Source organism: Rattus rattus, chromosome 9 (assembly GCF_011064425.1).
Source record: "Rattus rattus isolate New Zealand chromosome 9, Rrattus_CSIRO_v1, whole genome shotgun sequence".
NCBI lineage: Eukaryota > Metazoa > Chordata > Mammalia > Rodentia > Muridae > Rattus > Rattus rattus.
The window spans coordinates 86,645,817-86,664,764 of NC_046162.1; the positions used below are offsets into that span (position 1 = coordinate 86,645,817).

At 46.8% G+C, this 18,948-nt stretch overlaps 1 protein-coding gene across 1 annotated transcript in view; it reads right to left on the reverse strand.

Moving 5' to 3' along the window:
• Window positions 1-18,948, reverse strand: part of Synrg (synergin gamma) — a 78,591-nt gene that overhangs the window by 9,638 nt on the left and 50,005 nt on the right. The window contains exons 15-19 of the mRNA XM_032913932.1: window positions 10,957-11,412; window positions 8,071-8,234; window positions 7,183-7,236; window positions 6,480-6,576; window positions 5,278-5,426 (exon numbers count right to left, since the gene is read on the reverse strand). Of these exons, the coding sequence (XP_032769823.1) occupies window positions 5,278-5,426; window positions 6,480-6,576; window positions 7,183-7,236; window positions 8,071-8,234; window positions 10,957-11,412 (920 nt within the window). The remainder of the gene's footprint in view (window positions 1-5,277; window positions 5,427-6,479; window positions 6,577-7,182; window positions 7,237-8,070; window positions 8,235-10,956; window positions 11,413-18,948) is intronic.

The window sequence follows — 18,948 nt, forward strand, 5'->3', positions numbered from 1 at the left end:
ATAGTGCAGTAGTAGAACATGAGAGGGCCAGTCTCAGCAAGGCAGACAGGGGTGTGGGAGGGAGGGAGGGAGGGAGGGAGGGAGCGAAGGAGGGAGACAGACAGACAGAGAGAGAGAGAGAGAGAGAGAGAGAGAGAGAGAGAGAGAGAGAGAGAGAGAGAGAGAGAGAAAGAGAGAGACTGACAGATAGACAGGTAGGCAGGCAGAGCGAGCTGACACTGACCTCATTGGCCATTACCTGGATGCAGTGAGAGAGGAAGTGGAGAATGTAGAATAAGGTGAAGCAGGTCTATCTTAGGGTTCTACTGCTATGAAAAGACCCCATGGCCACAGCAATCTTATAAGCTGGCCTACAGGTTCAGAATTTCAGTCCACTGTCATCATGGCAGGATGCAGGCGGACATGGTACTGAGAGTTCTATATCAGGATCAGCAGGACGACAGAGACATTGGGCCTGGCTTGAGCATTTGAAACCTCAAAACTCACCCTCAGTGACACATTTCCTCCAACAAGGCTATGCCCACTCCAAGGACTGTACTAGTCCTTTCAAATAGTGTCACTCCCTATGATCCTGTAGGGCCATTTTCATTCAGACCATCATAGGGTCGTAGGTGCAAGCATGAATGGTAGCCATCAGTATTAGCAACTGTATTAAGAACAAAGGGGTTCTGAATGGCAGTGTGGTCCCTTAAGGAGCTCAGTCACCCAAAATCAAACAAAGGTGCGGGAGTTCAAAGTTTCTGTACTACCTCAAGCCCACCTCTCTAGTAATGACCTGCTGGCTTTGAGCATCTCATCCAGTGCTGCTGGGTCTTCAGAGTCGTGTTACTGCCGGACTGAAGTATTCGGATGTTGGGTTTTGTGCTATTGATGGTATATGGCTCTCTCTGTTGGTTCTGCTGCAGTAGAGGCTTGTGACAACCCACACAGTATATTTCTGTGGGATCCATGTCTTTCCTCCTGCAGTGGGCACTTCCAGTTAAGGTTTCTAGACTGAGGATTCATCTGCCCATTGTCAAGAGGAAACGACATGGTACAGTCTAGGAAAGTGTCTGAACAGAGAGCAATCATTGCCATGTCACAACCACCCTGTTTTAGAAAAAAATAAAAAGCAACTGCAGTAGCCAAAGGGCATAGCTAGTTAGGAGGTGGGTGCTTGGTACCACACACATATACTCTGCCTGCGTCCACACTGTACAGGTGAGATTACAGAGCTCCTGCCTTTACATGTGTCTGAAAAGCCAGGCCGGTTATCTACCCTGGAGAGCCAGATATGGGTGCTGTGAGTGGATGCTTGTGAGTCTGAGAAGGCGTGACTGGGGAGCCCTTCTCCATTTACCTCCTGCTTGGCCCTGTAGAGTTAGAGCTGTCAGATAGATGTGAATGGGGCAGAACATTCTAGGTAAATGGGCCTCAAACTTCCTTCAAAGTAACAAAATCAAACTCCATGACTTCTTTTTAAATGTCTGGACAAGGGCTGGAGACATTGCTCATTGGTTAAAAAAGAGCACTGGCTGCTCTTCTAGAGGATCCAGGTTCAATTCCCACACCCACATGGCAGCTCACAGCTGTCTGTAACAACAGTTCCAGGGGATCCAACACTCTCCACACAGACATTCATGCATGCAAAACACTAACACACATAAAAAGAAATCATTAAGAAATTAAAAAGTCTGGACAAAAGTGATGCTTAGTATGAAAACTTTCAGCCACGGAGAGACTGGGACAATGTATGAGGATGTGGTCTGGGAGGATGAACTAGTTCACATAGTGACAGGGGGCATCAACACAACTCATGGAGCAGCATTACTAAGGCTTTTGCATTTTATTGTGTGTGAACTCCAGAGTGGCCTGGGGTGACAGAGCAGAGCCTGAAGCTAACACCTTTTCATCAACAGTGTCAGAGCCCCAGAGCCTGGGAGCTGGGGAAGATGTGCTTGGAGGAAAATGTCTTCCCCTGCCCCCAGTGACAGGCACAGGGGAGCAACCCTGGCTGGAAGGACAGACACACAATGAACTTGGATGAAGCTCTGGGGCTTCAGGGACATTTTCACTTCTAAGAGCTCAGGGCAAACAAAGACATGCTTTCTGATCTGGTCAGCTTTCTCCAGCAACACCAGCAGAGGAGGGCTGACTGGAAGGAAGGATAGAAACCTAGTTTTCAATGTACAATGAGGACTGACTACCACTCAAACAAAGAACCTTCAATCTAAAGGCCAAGTGGGAGGCTGGATGGCTCCGCCATCTTGGGAGATGTGTCAAGGGTGGGTAGAGGCAAGCTGACCTGAGGCTCACAGTATGCCAGGACAAGCTCCTGGAGCTGTTCTCATTAACACACAGCTTTGGTTTTACCACCTAACCAGCCTCTTCAGGATAGGACAAAGCACAGAGCTTGCCAGATGCCTCTGGCCCCTCCCAGCTTCAGGACAGGATGATGGCCGAGGAAGGAAGTCAAGCTGCTCTGTAGATTTAATGCACATGGAGACCCTAATGCACAGTTTGGCCAACTGGACAACCCAGGTGGCTGAAGGAAAAGTGGCCACGACACTGAAGGGGGTTTTGGGAAAGGGTTTGAGTGTGTGAGAAAGTTTTCTTTCTTTTTTTTTTTTTTCTTTTTTTTTTTCCGGGGCTGGGGACCGAACCCAGGACCTTGCGCTTCCTAGGTAAGCGCTCTGCCACTGAGCCAAATCCCCAACCCCGAGAAAGTTTTCTACCAGAGGAAAGATTTATTTCCCATTACAAATGCAACAAGTATTCATTAGAGATCGTTGAGAAGGAATTCTTATAAACATGGGATTCTATCTTTAAGCACAAGCCGCTGGCAGCCTGCCTCCCAGCCATGTGCTGACAGGTCTGCTATTTCACAAGTGCTTCCTGACAAAATGCCCACAACACCCGACTGAAGAGCTGAAGAGCCGCCATGTGCTACTTCACGAGCTCTGACTTTCAGGCTGTTTCCAGTTTTCTCTTTCATCTGAAGAGCAGTGCTCTGTACTTTACTGGCTTCTTTTGGTGACTACATTTAGAGCAATCGGAGATGTTTGCTCCAAAGTGCATCAGCAAGGCCATGATTCTGGATGTATGTGTATGAGTGTGAAACCCTTGGCACACTCACCTGGATGTGTCACACACACACACACACACACACACACACCACACACTGGCACTCACGGGCTCAGGTGGAGCCTTAGCGGAGCAGCAGAAACCCTTCCTAGGACTGTTGCCAGCAGCAGCCAAGCTTTCCCTGGCTATCGAGTTTATTTTTATGCTGTGAACACAGTGAACCGGGGAAGTCAGCACACGGAACACTGGTGATAGGACGGGGGAGGACCAGCACCCACAGATCACCAGTTCATTCCTGTCTGCCAGCACAAGGAGATCCCACCGGAGCTAGACAAGCTCTCGACACCACGTCTTCTCCGCTGTGATGGACGCCACCACAAATGGGGAGCCAAACGTTCCCTTCTTCAGGTTGCTCTGATGAAGCATTTTGTTGTAACAAGAAAAGAAACTAATGAGGTAAGCACGAGACACACGAGAGAAATAAGCTGAAGACACCCGCACAGGCAGGGCTGGACTGAAGGGCACTGGGATGCCCTCTGGGGAACTGCACAGAACTCAGCACAAGAGCAGCCTTCCCTGCTCAGCAACAGGAGAGCTCTGCACTGAGCTAAGACTTTTGGCTGAGATCCGGAAGACCATGGAGGCCCACTGTAGGATTTTAAATGGGATTTAAATGAAACAATCAGATCTGTGGTTTACAAGGAACGGTCAGGTAGTTGCACAAAGAATAGATTGGTAAAGGACTTTTTTAAAAAAGAGAAAGAAAGAAAAGAACTTAGGTAAAGGTATGAGGATCAGTAGCAGAAAACTTCTCCAGCCTTCCTGGGCCTTGAGGTCCACCCCTAGCACCACCAAAGGGAAAACAAAACCTAACCAAACCAAACAAAGCAAACAAACCAGAGCGGTGCCATCAGTCTGGCCCCTCACTTAAATAATGATACAAAACCAGAAGCACTGAAACAGGATTTGCTGTTTAGGACCCAATGGAACAGCTAGCTACCACCAGGCTGTCGGCTAAGAGCACTAAGAATTCCTCTCTTCTGCAGGGATGCAACCCTGCCTGGAAGGTGGCAAGTGAACTGGAGGACTAGTGAGTGAACTGGAGGACTAGTGAGTGAACTGGAGGACTAGTGAGTGATTTAGAGTACAACTGCTACCTGGAAAATGTTGCAGCAGTCTTGTAGACTGCAGCATGCATGTGTGCACGCTGGCTTCCTCCACCTGCTTTGATAGAGTGCAGCACCTAGACGGAAGCTAGTCATTTGTTTATTCAGAGTAGAGCTACTCATAATATGGAAGACATGAGTCCAGGGGAAGTAATGATAGTGGTAAATGGACGGCCACATGATCGTCTTCCACGCAGCTTTCTGAAGAACACAGCGGGGCATAAATAGGTCAAGTGCAAAGGGATGGACTCAAACCATTTCTTTCTGGCAAAACTTGCACATGTAAGAATTAAGAATGACTGGCCCTGAGGGGTTGGGGATCTAGCTCAGTGGTAGAGTGCTTGCCTAGCAAGCGCAAGGCCCTGGGTTCGGTCCCCAGCTCCAGAAAAAAAAAAAAAAAAAATGACTGGCAGGGAGACAGTTCAGTGGGCAAAGTGCTTGCTGGGCGAGCATGGGGTCATGAGTTCAATTCCCCAGAATCTATATGAAGCCAGAAGTGATAAAGCCACTTGTCTGCACTCCTAGCTATGATGAGATGGCAGGAAGAACCTGCAGAAGCTTGCGGGCCATCCTTGTATACACAGAGGCTGATAACAGAGACCCTGTCTCAGACAAGACAGAAAGTGAGAGCAGGCATGGATATTGTCTGACCTGCACACACACAGTGGCACATGCACCCCTCCCCCATATACATCTCTCCCCCTCTCCATCTCTGTCTGTCTCTGTCTCTCTCTCTGTCTCTCTCTCTCTCTCTCACTCGCGCGTACATACACACACACACACACACACACACACACACACACACACACACACACACACACACACTAAACAGATCGAGTTTTTGTCCCACACTTCTGTTTTTCCAAGGTATAGTGGGCCTTGGAACTCTCCAAAGCCAGTCTGGGACTGCTGTCTCAGACCTCCTCCAACATAACACAACCCAGGTGGCACACTCATCCTCGGATAAGTGCACTGTAAGAATATATTCTCTGCTTCAACACAGGCTTCTGGGAAGAGAAGCAACTGCTGAACTGTCTAACAGGCTTACCGTGAGTGTGGCAAGGGACATGAAGCCGATTAAGTTGTTCCACACTTTATCGATGTCCTTCAGCAACTGCTGGAGTTTCTCACTACACACAGCAGTGGCTTTGATCCCCAGCTCCACTCGCTTGGTTACTCGGTACACCTCCACCACGCCTGGTGGAGAGAGGAGAGAGTTAGGCGTGGGAAAGCGTGCTGATGACTCGATGAGGAAGAACAGCGGCGCAGAGGCGGGGCTGTGAGCAGAGATATGCATTGCTTACTTTTCTGCTGCTGTGACAAGGGACCTTACAGAAAAAAGCCTTAATTGGGCCTGGGGGCAGGAGCAGCTGAGAACTCGTATCTCAAACTGCAAGCTGGAGGCGGGGAGCATCCTGGGAATGGCAGGAAGCTTCTGAAGCCTGAAAGCCCCCTGCCCTCAAGATACCTCCTACAAGAAGGCCACACCTCTGAATCCTTCCCAAACAGCTCCACAAACTGGGGACCAAATATTCAAGTCTATGAGTCTATGGGGGCCATTCTCATTCAAACAAGGGGTGCGCCTTCATGATCTGCAGGAATGGTTCTTTTCCTGCAGTCTTTAATAAGGTCAAACACTGTAAGCTGCAAATGTTGATGTCATCATAGAGTAATTCATGCTGAATCCTTAAGCTTTTTTTTTTTTAATAAAACATTGCTGAAATTCTATGTGCTAGAAATTTCAATTTTTAAAATTATATTTATTGCCAAGCCTAGTGGCACACACCTTTAATCCTAGCAATTGGGACACAGAAGCAGGTAGACATGAGTTTTGAGGCTAGCCTAGTCTACATAGCCATGTGTGTGGAGGGTCTGGTGCAGGCCAGAAAAGTCCCTTGGATCCCCTGGAGATGCATTTGCCGGCAGTTGTGAGATAACCAACATGGGTGTAGGGAACTGAATGCTGGTGCTCTGCCAAGGCCGGAGGCACTTTCACCACCGAGCTCTCTCTTCAGCCCCAACAGATACGGGGTTTACATTGAGATGTATATAGAAGAGAGACTTGAAAACTTCACTACACAGACTTCAAGTACAGTAGTCACTACTGCTGGGACTTCCGTGTTTTACCTGTGAACGCAGCTACTGCCGAGGCTGTCCACAGCGGGAGAGGGCGGACCTAAAACCTACAGGGAGTGAACATTCATACTAATACACTGTGCCAGTTTGACTGTGAAATATCAAAGAACGCACCTAGGAGATACTCCATGCCTTGGGCTGACTGGATAACTTCTGTGCAGACAGCACTGCTGCTAATGCCGTTTAAGGTGTCGTTTGCCTTCTTAATGACCTACAAGAAATGAAATCACATCATCTTAGACAACCAAGAAAGGTTGCTGCCATTAATTCTCCACTAGGAGAAAACCCAAGCAGCATGAGAAGCAGTGTCCAACCAGTGTGTGCATGTGCCCATGAATTAAACTTTGAAGGGAGGGAAAGAGAGGAAGGGGGAGGGGAGAGAGGGGGCAGGGCAGGTTTTTAGTTTAAATATTATTTTCATGTAGGCCAGAGGTAATGATGATATCACTTTGCTACTTCTTAAATGCAGTGACAGATAGGGGACAGCTGACAAATGAGCCAGTACCTATCTACTACTGTACACTAAAGGATGCAAAAAAAGAGTTATTTATTTTTATCTTATGTGCATTGGTATTTTACCTGCATGTATATCTGTGTGAGGGTGTTGGATCCCTGGAACTGGAGTTACAGACAGTTATGAGCTGCCATGTGGGTGCTGGGAATTGAACCTGGGTCCTCCAGAAGAGCAGCCAGTGCTCTTAACTACTAAGCCACCTCCCCGAGATCCCCGCATGATTTCCATGCATTCATTCTGAGGAACCAAGGAGAAGACAAAAGAGGCAGGAGGGTGCTCAGATGCACCGAGCCACATACTCACTTCCAGGGCGCTCCCCAGGCATCTCTGCCACTCATACGCATATCTCTCATTTTCCTGTGGGTTTATAAAAGTAACTGGGTCAACAGGCAGGCTCGGGTTCCGACGTTTATGATTTATCATAAACATGCAGTTACTCACCATGGAGGTGTCTAGTACACGAGCTAGTGTCCCACTACAGCTTTCAGCCAAACATGGTAGCATTCCCCTGAAATCCCAGCACTTGGGGACTCACTGTGAGTTAAAGGCCAGCCTGGTCTACGGAGAGAATTCTAGGCCAACCAGGGCTACACGAGACTCTCTCAAAACAACACAAACCCCACAGAGGGAAAGTCCAGCTTCCCATTATTCCACACCTCACTGCTGTGTGTGTGTGTGTGTGTGTGTGTGTGTGGTGTGTGTGTGTGTGTGTGTGGTGTGTGTGTGTGTGTGTGTGTGTGTGTGTGTGTGCACTTGTATCACAAGAAACAGGGGAGTTTAAGATACCACAAACAGAAATAGAGGGTCCAAAACGTTTCTCCTCTCCTGTTTTGATGCTTTAAAATTCAGTAAGATGATAAAGTGTACATTTTGAAAAGAGATTTTCTTTTTTTTTTTTTTTTTTTTTTTTTTGGGGACCCGAACCCAGGGCCTTGCGCTTCCTAGGTAAGCGCTCTACCACTGAGCTAAATCCCCAGCCCCCGAAAAGAGATTTTCTTAAATGCTTCTCTCTTTGCAAAGTCCCACGAACAATTACAACTTTAGCCACAACTTTCAGAGACTGAAACACATAGGCAGCATTTTCATCCCAGGCTAAGCTACCAGCCCTGACCTCTGAGGGTCTATTTGCCATCTGGTGAGTAGTGTTCCCCCACTCCCACCCCCCAGGGAAGTGGAAAAGGGATATTTCACCTCCACTTCGCCAGTCAGATCCTTGTACTTGTCTCGGATGACGGGCAGTGCAGCTCTCTCACTCAGAGTGTTGGACCGGTCTCTGAAGGGCTGCTCCAGGGCCGGGGAAGGAGAGGACCTGCTTATTTCTTTATCCCCAAGGCTCAAGCTCCTCTTGTGTGATCCTGGGCGGAGGGAGAGGACAGTAGGCATAAAGGTTCTGTTACTCAGGCTGGTTCAAGCAGGGTCCTGCTTGCTGATGTGACCATCTCTGACAGGTGGTCATGTCAGGTGGCGTTTGGAAACAGTCTTCGCTCACCCTGTCTGGGAAGTTCTTTGACTCCTGCTCTCTCGTGTGTGGAGGCTTCCTTTAGTTCCCCCCATTTCTCTTCTCTGATCTGTCGTTACACAGTTCCATGCTGCAGCTCACTGCTGTGTGCAGGTGTATGTATCTGTATGCTTGTATGTGTCACAGGGAACGGGGATGTTTAAGATAACCACAAAGAGAAATAGAAGATCCAAAGCATTTCTCCTCTCCTCTATCAGTAGGATGATAAAGTCCTACAAAAGGACTGAATCACTGGTGTCTAGCTCCCAAGTGCCACTGTCAATATGGGTGCCCAGGGGCCATGAGGCCCCTCCTGTTACTGGTTGTAGGCTTACACTTTTCTGCCTCTAGAGCTTCAGAGACGGGGAGTGAGGGCAGCCACGGAGCAGGGTTTGGAGAAAGATGTGCCTGAGACTGACTGACTGGGAAGTATTGCCTCCAACAGACAGTTTATGGATCAATCAAAACAGGTCCCATTTAAAAAGTACTGATCTGGAGAGACAGCTCGGAGGTTAAGAGCACTGGCTTCTCTTTCAGAGTACTCAGGTTCAGTTCCCAGCACCCGCAGCATGGCACCTTGGAATTGTTTTTAATTCCAGTTCCAGGGGATCTGACATACAGACATATAGGCAAAACACCAATGCACATAAAATAAAAATAATTATAGCATTAAAAAGTAGTAATATTTGTGAATTTGAATTATGTATGTGTGCTGTATGCTTGGATGTGTGCACATGAGTACAGGTGCCCGCAGAGGACAAAGGTGTCAGACTCCCTGGACCTGGAGTTATAGGCTGCCAAACGTGGGTACTGGGAATCAGACTCGCATCCCCTGCAAGCGCAGTGCATGCTCTTTGTTTGTTCTGAGACAGGGTCTTATATGGAACTGTCCCGAAACCCACTCTGTAGACTAAGCTGGCCTCAAACTCACAGAAATCCGCCTGCCTTTGCCTCCTGAGGGCTGTGATTAAAGGAATGTGTCACATCCAACACACCGTGTGCTCCTGACCACTGATCCATCTCTACAGCCCCAGAAGGATTTTTAAAAGTATTCACTAAAATGCCTTTATTAGATTTATTCATTTCGTTTTATGTTTGTCTTGCCCTTGTCTGTATGCATGTATGTGCACCTCATGCATGTTTGCTGCCTACAGAAGTCAGGGCACTAGATTTCCTCAAACTGGAATTATGAGTGGTTGTGAACCACCATGTGAATGCTGGAATCAAGAATCAAACCCGGGTCATCTGCAAAAACAAGTGCTCTTAACCACAGAGCTGCCCCTCTAGCCTCTTCATTTTATTTTTAAATAAGCATGTGCAAGCAAGCACACACGGAGGCCAGAGGTGAAGGATCTTCCTTGTAGCTAGGCAGCTGTGTCTCATGTAGGTGTTACAGCTGAACTCGGGATTCTTCCTATAGACGTCTCTTAATCACTGAGCCATCTCTTCAGGTCCCAAACAGATCACTGGAAATGCGTTCATGGGTATGAAGGTTCATGGGTATGTCAGGCTGCAAAGCCTGACAAACTCAGGACCCACATGATGGACGGAGAAAACACACTTCCAAAAGTCTTCTTCTCACCTCTCTATACGCACGCCCTGGCACGTGTGCCCATATGTATGCATAAACAAATGTGTATTCAGTTGTCAGGCATGGTGTGCACACCAGCACTTAGGAGTATCTGAGTACTTAGGAGGGCGAGGCAGGAGGATCAGGTGCTTGAATCAAGGTTCTTCTCTGCGACACAATGGGTTTGAGACCAGCCTGGGCTACACAAGACTCTGTGTCAAACAAAACAAATAACACCCCCTACATCTGTAGGCTGAATGCAACCCACGGCCAGGCTGAACTTGGGGAATAAAAGCAGAGGCAATCAAATCCAGGTCTTTGGGACAGGGTCGGTCGGTCGGTCGGTCGGTCGGTCGGTCGGTCGGTCGGTCGGTCTGTCTGTCTGTCTGTCTGTCTGCCTGCCTGCCTGCCTGCCTGCCTATCTATCTATCTATCTATCTATCTATCTATCTATCTATCTATCTATCTATCTATCTATCTATCTATCTATCTCTGTATATATATATTTCTGGAACGGCATGTAGACCAGGCTAGCCTTAACTTCACAGAGCTGCTCCTGCCTCTGCCTCTCCTGAGTGCTGGGGTTGAGCTGTGTGCCATCACGTCTGGCATACAGCACACTTCTGAGCAAGTGAGAGTGGAGACAAAGTACAGGCTCTATTTGTCCTTTCTTCTCTAAGCAGTTAGGAGGGACAGGAGGGACAGTGACCAGTCTCCTGTGACAGAGACCAGGGAAGGGCCCTGCTCTCAGAAGCTGGAACACATCTACTTCCTGCTAAACAAAGAATCACCATTTTACTTTGTCTATAGAATTATTTTTTAGTTTTTGAGATAGTGTCTCATTATGCAGCCCAGGCTGACTTCAAACTCAGGAACTTCTGCCTCAGCCTCCTTGATGCTAGAATTACAGATGATCGTCACCATGCCTGGTTTTAAGAGCCACCATTTTATACGCAGGAAAGGATGTGTATCATTTCGGTGGAACGCCCTCACAGGGAGAAAAGCTTACCTTGAACAGAAAGGTCAAAGGTTGCCAGCTCACTTTTGATCATTTCTTCACTAGACTTCATTTTGCTCTGTGAATTAGCTACTAAAAAGTCAAACTTGCTGATTTTGGGCTTTTCGCTTTGAAATTCTCCGAAGTCGTCTGCACCCTCCTTGGGGGTTTCGTGCGAGGCCACACTGGAAGCTGGGCTGGGACATGTGTTCTCTTGGCTCCGGTCCACCATGGGCATGTCCTGCCTTGTGAAATCCTGGAAGTCCCCACTTTCATACTCTTTCTGCTCAGTGGTCTGGGGCATCATGTCTTTAAAGCTGGCAAAAGCTGGGAAGGGAGTCTCTGGAAGAGCGTCCTCACTGGCCACGGCTGGTCCTTTGGAGAGAGATGACATGGTGATGCTTTCAGAACTGCCAAATGAGATCTCTTTCCTTTGAAGGTTTGAGGTGGCTGAGGACCCACTGCCTGCTGAGAGGACAAATGGAGAGTTTTCTGCCCTGAGGAGTAGCACCCCTGTCTGACCACTCATAGCTTGTCAGCGTGCTTACTGTAAAGTGGCTACTACAGCTTCCAAAAGCAGCATAGTTTAAGTCCTCTCCATCTGCAAGGGAAGTGCGGTCCCTCAGTTAGAGGCAAGCTCCTAAATTAGGCAAAGCGCCTAGAATATGCCTTCAGTCATATGCCATGCCGCAAAAACTATAGTTAGAGCTTGTACTCAAATTAAAGGAGCGGGGCTGTAAGATTTGATCTTTACGAAGCCATATTGGTGCTCAGCTGGCATTTCTAGTTGGTTATAAAGAATCGTTTTATCTGGGCATGCTGGAACACACCTTTATTCAGCATTTGGGAGGCAGATCCCTGTGAGTCTGAGGCCAATCTGGTCTACGTAGAGTTCCAGGACAGACAGGGCCCCGAAAACAACACAACAGTAAAAAATCCTTTCCCTTATATATAAAAAATTACTATAAAGCTAGGTCGCACAGCCATGCACATACTGTCTGATAGAAGACTCAGATCATGTAGTGAATTGTTTCCTTTTAAGCCTGAAGACATACTTACATATGAAGACATACATACATGTCTCCTTTTCTCTAGGCTGCGTTGGACAGTGTTTCTCTTAAGCATAGTTACAGGAAATGTGACAAACTAAAAACTCAGTTTCTTAAAACAAAACGTAAACACCTTCTCATCTAACTTTTGATAAATCACTAGAAATGCCTGTGCCAGGCAAGAAGACATCATGGGGTTTTAGTCAAGCAGTGACTTACCTCAGCTTTGTGTTGGTCAGTCTGGGTATCCTATCGCCGGGATGGAATATGAGAAAAACCAAAATTAACCTCAACTACTTTAGCCCTTAAAAGAACAGAATAAAGGGCCTGGGTGTGCTGGAGCACACCTTCAATCCCAGGAGGCAGAGGCGAACGGATCTCTTTGAGTTCTAGGCCAGCATATGAAAGTGTGAGGTTCTTCTGGGATGTTTCTGCTTCAGTAATGCATCTCCCTCCTCATACTCATTGAAAAGGGGAAGAAGAGAAGGAGGTGCTGGGCTAGAGAACCCATGATCTTGATAGCGTACATTGAAATAAGCAAGCTGGATGAGATGGTACATGCATGCCTTCCATCCTAGCTCTTGGGAGGCAGAGGCAGGCTGATCTACAGAGCTGAGTTCCAGGACAGCCAGGGCTATCTCAGAAAATGAATGAATGAATGAACGAGTGAAGGAATGAACAAACGAGTGAGTGAATGAATGAATGAATGAATGAGCGAATGAATGATAGGGTAGTAGAAGACAGCAAGTGCAGCTTTCGGTCTGGACAGGTCTAACTTTGACTCTACCACCTACTTACTTTCTCACCACAGGGCACTATACTAGCCTTATAGTTCAGTCTGGCCTTGAACTCCTGGCAACCCTCCCCATTTCAGCCCCAAGTGTACTTTTCTGAGCCCTGGTGTGCTTCTCTATGAAGTGGCGATGAAGCTATGTATTTATGAGGATGATGTGTGTGGAGGGTTGCTCAGTGCCTGGAGAGCAACACACAGGAGAGCTTGAATTCCTTCAGAGTAAACACTACAAAGGAACCTCATCATTTTAGGGATGTCCTAGGAAAAGCTCGTCTTCTTCCCCTCTCCTCCCTCCTGTCATACAGGGGATTGAACCAGGGCCCTGAGCACACCAGGCAAGTATCTGGCCATTGACCAACTCTCCAGCTCTCTGCTTTTTAACTCTGTTGAGCCAGGCTCTTACTGACTTGCCTAGGCTGACCTTGAACTCAAAATCCTCCTGCCTCAGTCTCCCCTGTAACTGGAACCCCAGGCCTGAGTCATTAGCTTTGCTTTCCAGATAATTTTCAAAAAGCAAAACCAGGGAAACTGCCCTAGGGGTGGGGTGGAGAAGCAGTGGGTCAGTAGGGCAGTGGGTCAGTAGGGCAGTGGGTCAGGCTAGAGGCACTTCATTTTACTTACTGTATATGAGGTAAGAAGGCCAACCACCTTGATAAACACACACATACACACACAGAGAGACACACAGACACACAGACACACACAACTGACAAGGAATCCAAAGTTCTGTGACGTGGACTCTCCCCATAGTCAACGGGTGAAATGACATTAGCCACTTTTGCTCCCTTACCAGCAATAGCACTGCATAGTTTGAGTAGGTATGAGGTTCTGGACACTTCCATAGCTCTCCCAACATCCTTCAACATATCTCCCTAAGCTCTGATAAGAGCATTAACTGAGTAATAAAAATGCCAGCTACAGTCAACCAGTAAAAAGCAAATCTCTTTTCTAAACAATCAACATTCATGTGTTGCCTGCTTAACATAAAGGATGAATGGTTTGGGTGACAGATTTATAGTTCAGTATGAACGAAGCAAGCCGTTAGACAAAGCGCACTTTTAGTCCCTCACTGTAGTGTTTTCCCCTTGAGTAGGACTGACATGGATCTAGGTGTCCAGGCCCAAATGAGGTGCCACTCAATCAAGAGGCAGATGCTGTGAGACACAGGGCTAGTTTGTCAGGGGTGCATTCGGAAGGATGCTTCACCACAGATATTTCACTACTAGACTCGTCCAGAAAGCTCTTTGGGGAAACCATATCAGAAACTGGCTCTAGTAGCTTATCTAGTAAAGAAAGGGTAGTGAGTTTTTTCTACAGACCAAAGATAAACTTATGGAAAGACAGCTCCAGTCCAAATACTGCAACCAAGTTGCCATGGTAATAAAAAGACCTTTTTGTGCAAATATGCCACAAAAAAGAAAGTCCTTTTTTTTTTTTTTTTTTTTTTTTTTAAAAAAGACCGACTGGCCCATGTGACCAGGTAGACGACATTCTAAGCAACGTGGATTGCCTTACCAGAGAGCTTTTAAGACTCTATAACTACAAAGGCATTAACCAAAGAGTAAACGCGCTGTGAGTCTAAGGCGCTTTGAATGTTTTTACTTGCTTATTCACTGGCTACGAGTGGGTGAAAAGCAATTTACTAAGGAGTAATTAATTTGAATCTATAAGTACTAAAGCCTGCATTACATAAGCACCGAAGCAAACAGTTACATAATACCTATCCCTAAGGCTTAGCATTTACACACAGTATAAATACATACGGAGTGTGGGTTTTGTTTTTGTTTTTGTTTTTGTTTTTTGGTGGATTGAATACTGGTAAACCATTTTCTAAGAAAGAGTTGGCGCGTTAGTTCACTGAAGGTAAGGGGCAAACAGGGAACTCCCCGTTTTCTTGCATTGGTAGCTCCCTATTTGCTTGATGACGCAGTCCCACGTTAGTACTGTAAATAGATTTCAAAAATAATAAATAGCAAGGCCTCTAGCACGAAGGACAGAAGCCATGGCAAGGGAAAAAAAATGACACAGGATGCTGTAATCACCAAAGTGACTAGAGGTGGCTTTGCGATTTCATAGCCGAATTCTGAAAGTTGAGAGAGAAGAAGAAAAAAGCAAAGGGGGAATGGTCACAATAAGAGGCACGTTACTACCGCATCTCCGATCCTCCAGCGGGCTCCTGGGCGGTCTAGGGAAGGCTGTGAGTGGGCACGGGTAACAAGGCAAACTGTGTGCTTTCACACATGGATTTGCTTGCGACCAGGAATTCACTGTGACAAAGGGCAAAAGAATAAACAGTACAATCTGCTTCCCTTCATGGATCGAATCAAGATGTGGCTTTCTCTCCTACGGGCAGCTCGCCCATCGGGCTCTTCCCTAACCTCTATCCAAACCACTCTGGATGCTTGCTGTACATAAAAACAAGGTATTTCCAGGCATGCAAGCTGCCACCACAGGACACAAAAGGCCAGATCCCTCACCCTCACCCACCCCACTCTCTCCATGGGTGCTTTCTGAAGCCATGGGTGTATGCCTTAGAGATGAAAAGTTACTGACTTTTAAGAGAGGACTTTAGAGAAAGGAAAAGAAATCCTTTTTCATATGCACAATTCCACAATTGTGGAGTGTTTTGTGTAGCAGTAGCAACATTTGCTGGCCCAAAGAGAGAGTGCTCAGCCTTCATTTATCCACACAAACCACGAAATATTTGCATATTTCTATTTCTCCCTATTTGGGGCCCAATTCTCCCTTAGTGAATATTCTCCACTCACTGTCATGCCTGCTCTATGTCCTGGTAAGTCTGAAACATCCTGAAGGAACTGCTGCAGGGAAAAGGAAAAGTGATCTCACCATGCGACAGACAGGCTATAAAATGCTGTTTGACCAACTACTTTCTTGTTTTCCAATCTGTAAGGGAACTTCCCTTTCTGGGTTTGTACTGACTCCTAGGACACTATGATTTAAATTGTATCCACACTGAAAGCATCTTCAGGTTTCTATGCCAACGCTTTTAAGTTCAATACAGAAGAGCTGCCCGCAGGAGAATACTAAACCCAGAGGAGTCTAGAGGCCAGAGAGACAGTAAGACTGCCCACGGTGGGTCAGGGAGTCCCTGGTTGGAGACAGGGCTCAGAGGTTGGGAACATGTACCACTCTACCAGAGGACCCAGCATCCACGCCAGGGAGCTTACAACTGCATGTAACTCCCGCTCTCAGGGATCCAATTCCTCTGGCCTCTGCACTCGGTGCACACCTACCCACATACATATAATTAAAAACAAATAATGATCTCAAATGAGCACAAAAGATGTTACGTACAATGAAGGCTTTCTGGTTACCAAAAGGGAGAGACCAGACTTAGGTGGTAGAGCCTCCTGGGTATATGGCCCTCTTACGTTCTCGGAATCACTTGGCTGACATTCCCAAACAACTTATCAAAAGTCCTCAAATGATAGAACCAAGCAGAAGCCACTCATAAGAAAACAGTAATGTGGGCTGAGATTGCACCTCAGTGGTGGAGTACTTGCTTAGCATGCAACAAATAAACATACTTAAGTAAAAGTAGCTGGACATGGTGACACATGCCTGTAGTCCCAGCTACTGTAAGGCAGGGGGATAACTTAAACTCAGGAGCTCAAGATTGACCTAGGCAGCATTGTAAGACCTTGACTCAAACCAGTCAAACAAAGAAGAATAAATAAAAATAACTGACAGGTGGTGGTACCTGCCCTTAATCCCAGCACATGGGAGGTAGAGGCAGGTAGATCTCTGAGTTCAAAGCTAGCCTGGTCTACAGAGTGAGTTCCAGGACAGTCAGGGCTACACAGAGAAGCCCTGCCTCAAACAACAACAACAACAACAACAACAACATCAATTTATCATCACCACCATCATCATCATCAAAGTCCTTCTTCAGTGATTTTAGAAGCTAGCACAGCTTGCATGAGCTCACCTGTTTCCTCTGATAGCTAGCATGGATTCTAACAGAAGTAACAGAGTGGCTGCAGAACACCAGCATGTTTGAGGGATGTCTCATGCACTGAGAGACAAGCCTTAGCCAACCGCATCTTACCTGGCATCAGGATAAGCAACCAGTGTTATTTGAACCTATGCAGGTCTTTACCACGCGCGCACATACACACGCACGCAAAGAATATTGTGTTATTATGCTGCTAAAACTACCTCCCTCAAAAGAACGTGGTGTCTAGACACAACGAGTTGTTCATGAGTGACAGTTACACACAGGGACAGTAATGTCTGCCCATCAGGGAGCTTAAGTGACTGGTAGACTGCTCTGGCTTTAGAGACTCTACTGACCAGGAAGCCAAAGCCTTGTGGGTCAGTGTCCTGGGGGAGCAGTGCGGCTGGCTGCTGGGGTCTCTAGCTGGAAGCTTTTCTCCCCAGCTTGTTAGCAGCACAGATGGTTAAAACGCAGAGCGCTTTGAACGAGGTCTTAACAGTAATCTCCCTCACCTTTCAACACATATACATCTCAAGGAGGCCTGGCTTTTCCCAGAGGAACTTTCACCTGACACCCGACTCTCTCCCTTTCTTGGGTGGCATATGAAAGTGACTTCTGGAATCCTATTCCAAAGTCCCATTGTCAGGAATTCGTAAAAACAACAACAACAAAGACATCAACAACAACAGCCCCAAATCTTCAAATCACTCATAACAAGTGAAAGCACCAGAACGCTTTCCCTGAAAAAGAGCTCTCTTGCTACAGTTCCATGTTCTTACTCTATTCTAAAATGCAGCAAATAACCCAAGCCTGGCTGCTCACCGTCTGGTCTCTGAGATCTGTATTAGCTAATTAATATGTTGTTTGATAGGCTGCAGTGCTGGGGCTCTACCACTGAGTCCGGCCAGAAAATGTTTTCTTAAAAACGGAACCAGTGCACAGTTTAGTTCTTCTGTTTTGCGGGTTGTTTTGGTTTTCAACATTTATTACCATTGTGTGTATGATGTGTGCATGTGTGAGCACGAGTGCGCTGTGTGATGTGTGTACGTGTGAGCACGAGTGCGCCGTGTGCGGGCGAACAGGTCAGAGGACAGCCCGGTTGCTCTGTTATTTCCTTCCAGTCTTTTGGGGTTTGTTTGGCCCTTGGTTTTACTGTTTCAGTATATACTTGGCTTGGCTTGAACTCACAATCCTGTCTCAGCCTCACGAGGGCGGGGATCACGGGTGGGTGTCTCGCTCCTAGCTAAGCTTTAGTTTCGCATTGCTGAGGACTGTGAATAAGACGTTTCTACATGTGTTGACTTATTAGGTGATGAGATTACACAAGCACTTCGTGAATGCCCGCAGGAATGTCACCAACTAAGCTCAGAGCCTAAAGCTGCACTTCAGTTCTAGGCCACATTAAGGACTTCTGGTTTTACCAGGGGCAAAGGTTAAACTGTAGCCCTGCTTGCTTCCTTCCTTCCTTTTTTTAAAAAAAAAAAATTATTATATATAAGTACACTGTTGCTGTCCTTAGACACACCAGAAGAGGGCATCAGCCGCTATTTACAGATGGTTGTGAGCCACCACGTAGTTGCTAGGATTTGAACTCAGGACCTCTGGAAGAGCAGTCAGTGCTCTTAACCACTGAGCCATCTCTCCAGCCCTATCTCTGCTTTCTTCAGAGGAAAAAGAACCAGTTTCAAGGGACACTATGACTTCAATTCGGTACCAGTCAGGCATTTCTTTAGTCTAACTGAAAAACACAAATTACACACATCCCCACAGTTTCAAAATATGCCAAAGAATCGTTTATTAACACAGGACTTACAGATCGCAGAAGAGAGTGGTACAGAGAGCTAGAAAGGAGTCATCAGAGTAAGCATGCAGGCCAGTGTTTGCAGAGGGAGAGAATAAAGCAAGTCCCAAACGGCACATTCACACAGAAGTGTCTATGCTGAAGAAAGACATCAGAAACGCAGCCAAAAAATAATAAGGCGCTGATTAAAATACAAAGATTTTCCATGTCAAAAAGAACTGCTTCACAGGCAGGTAGCCCCAGAGGGCTTGCTGACTCTTTGAGAAAGTCACAGACCGGAGTAAGCTCTTGCTGCCAGACAAACAAAGGATCTTAAAGACTGAACGTCAAGATGCTGCTGTGCCAGAGAGAGTAAATTTAGGGGGGTGGAAATCATAAGCAGCAGGGCTCCAAAGGTTGAGTG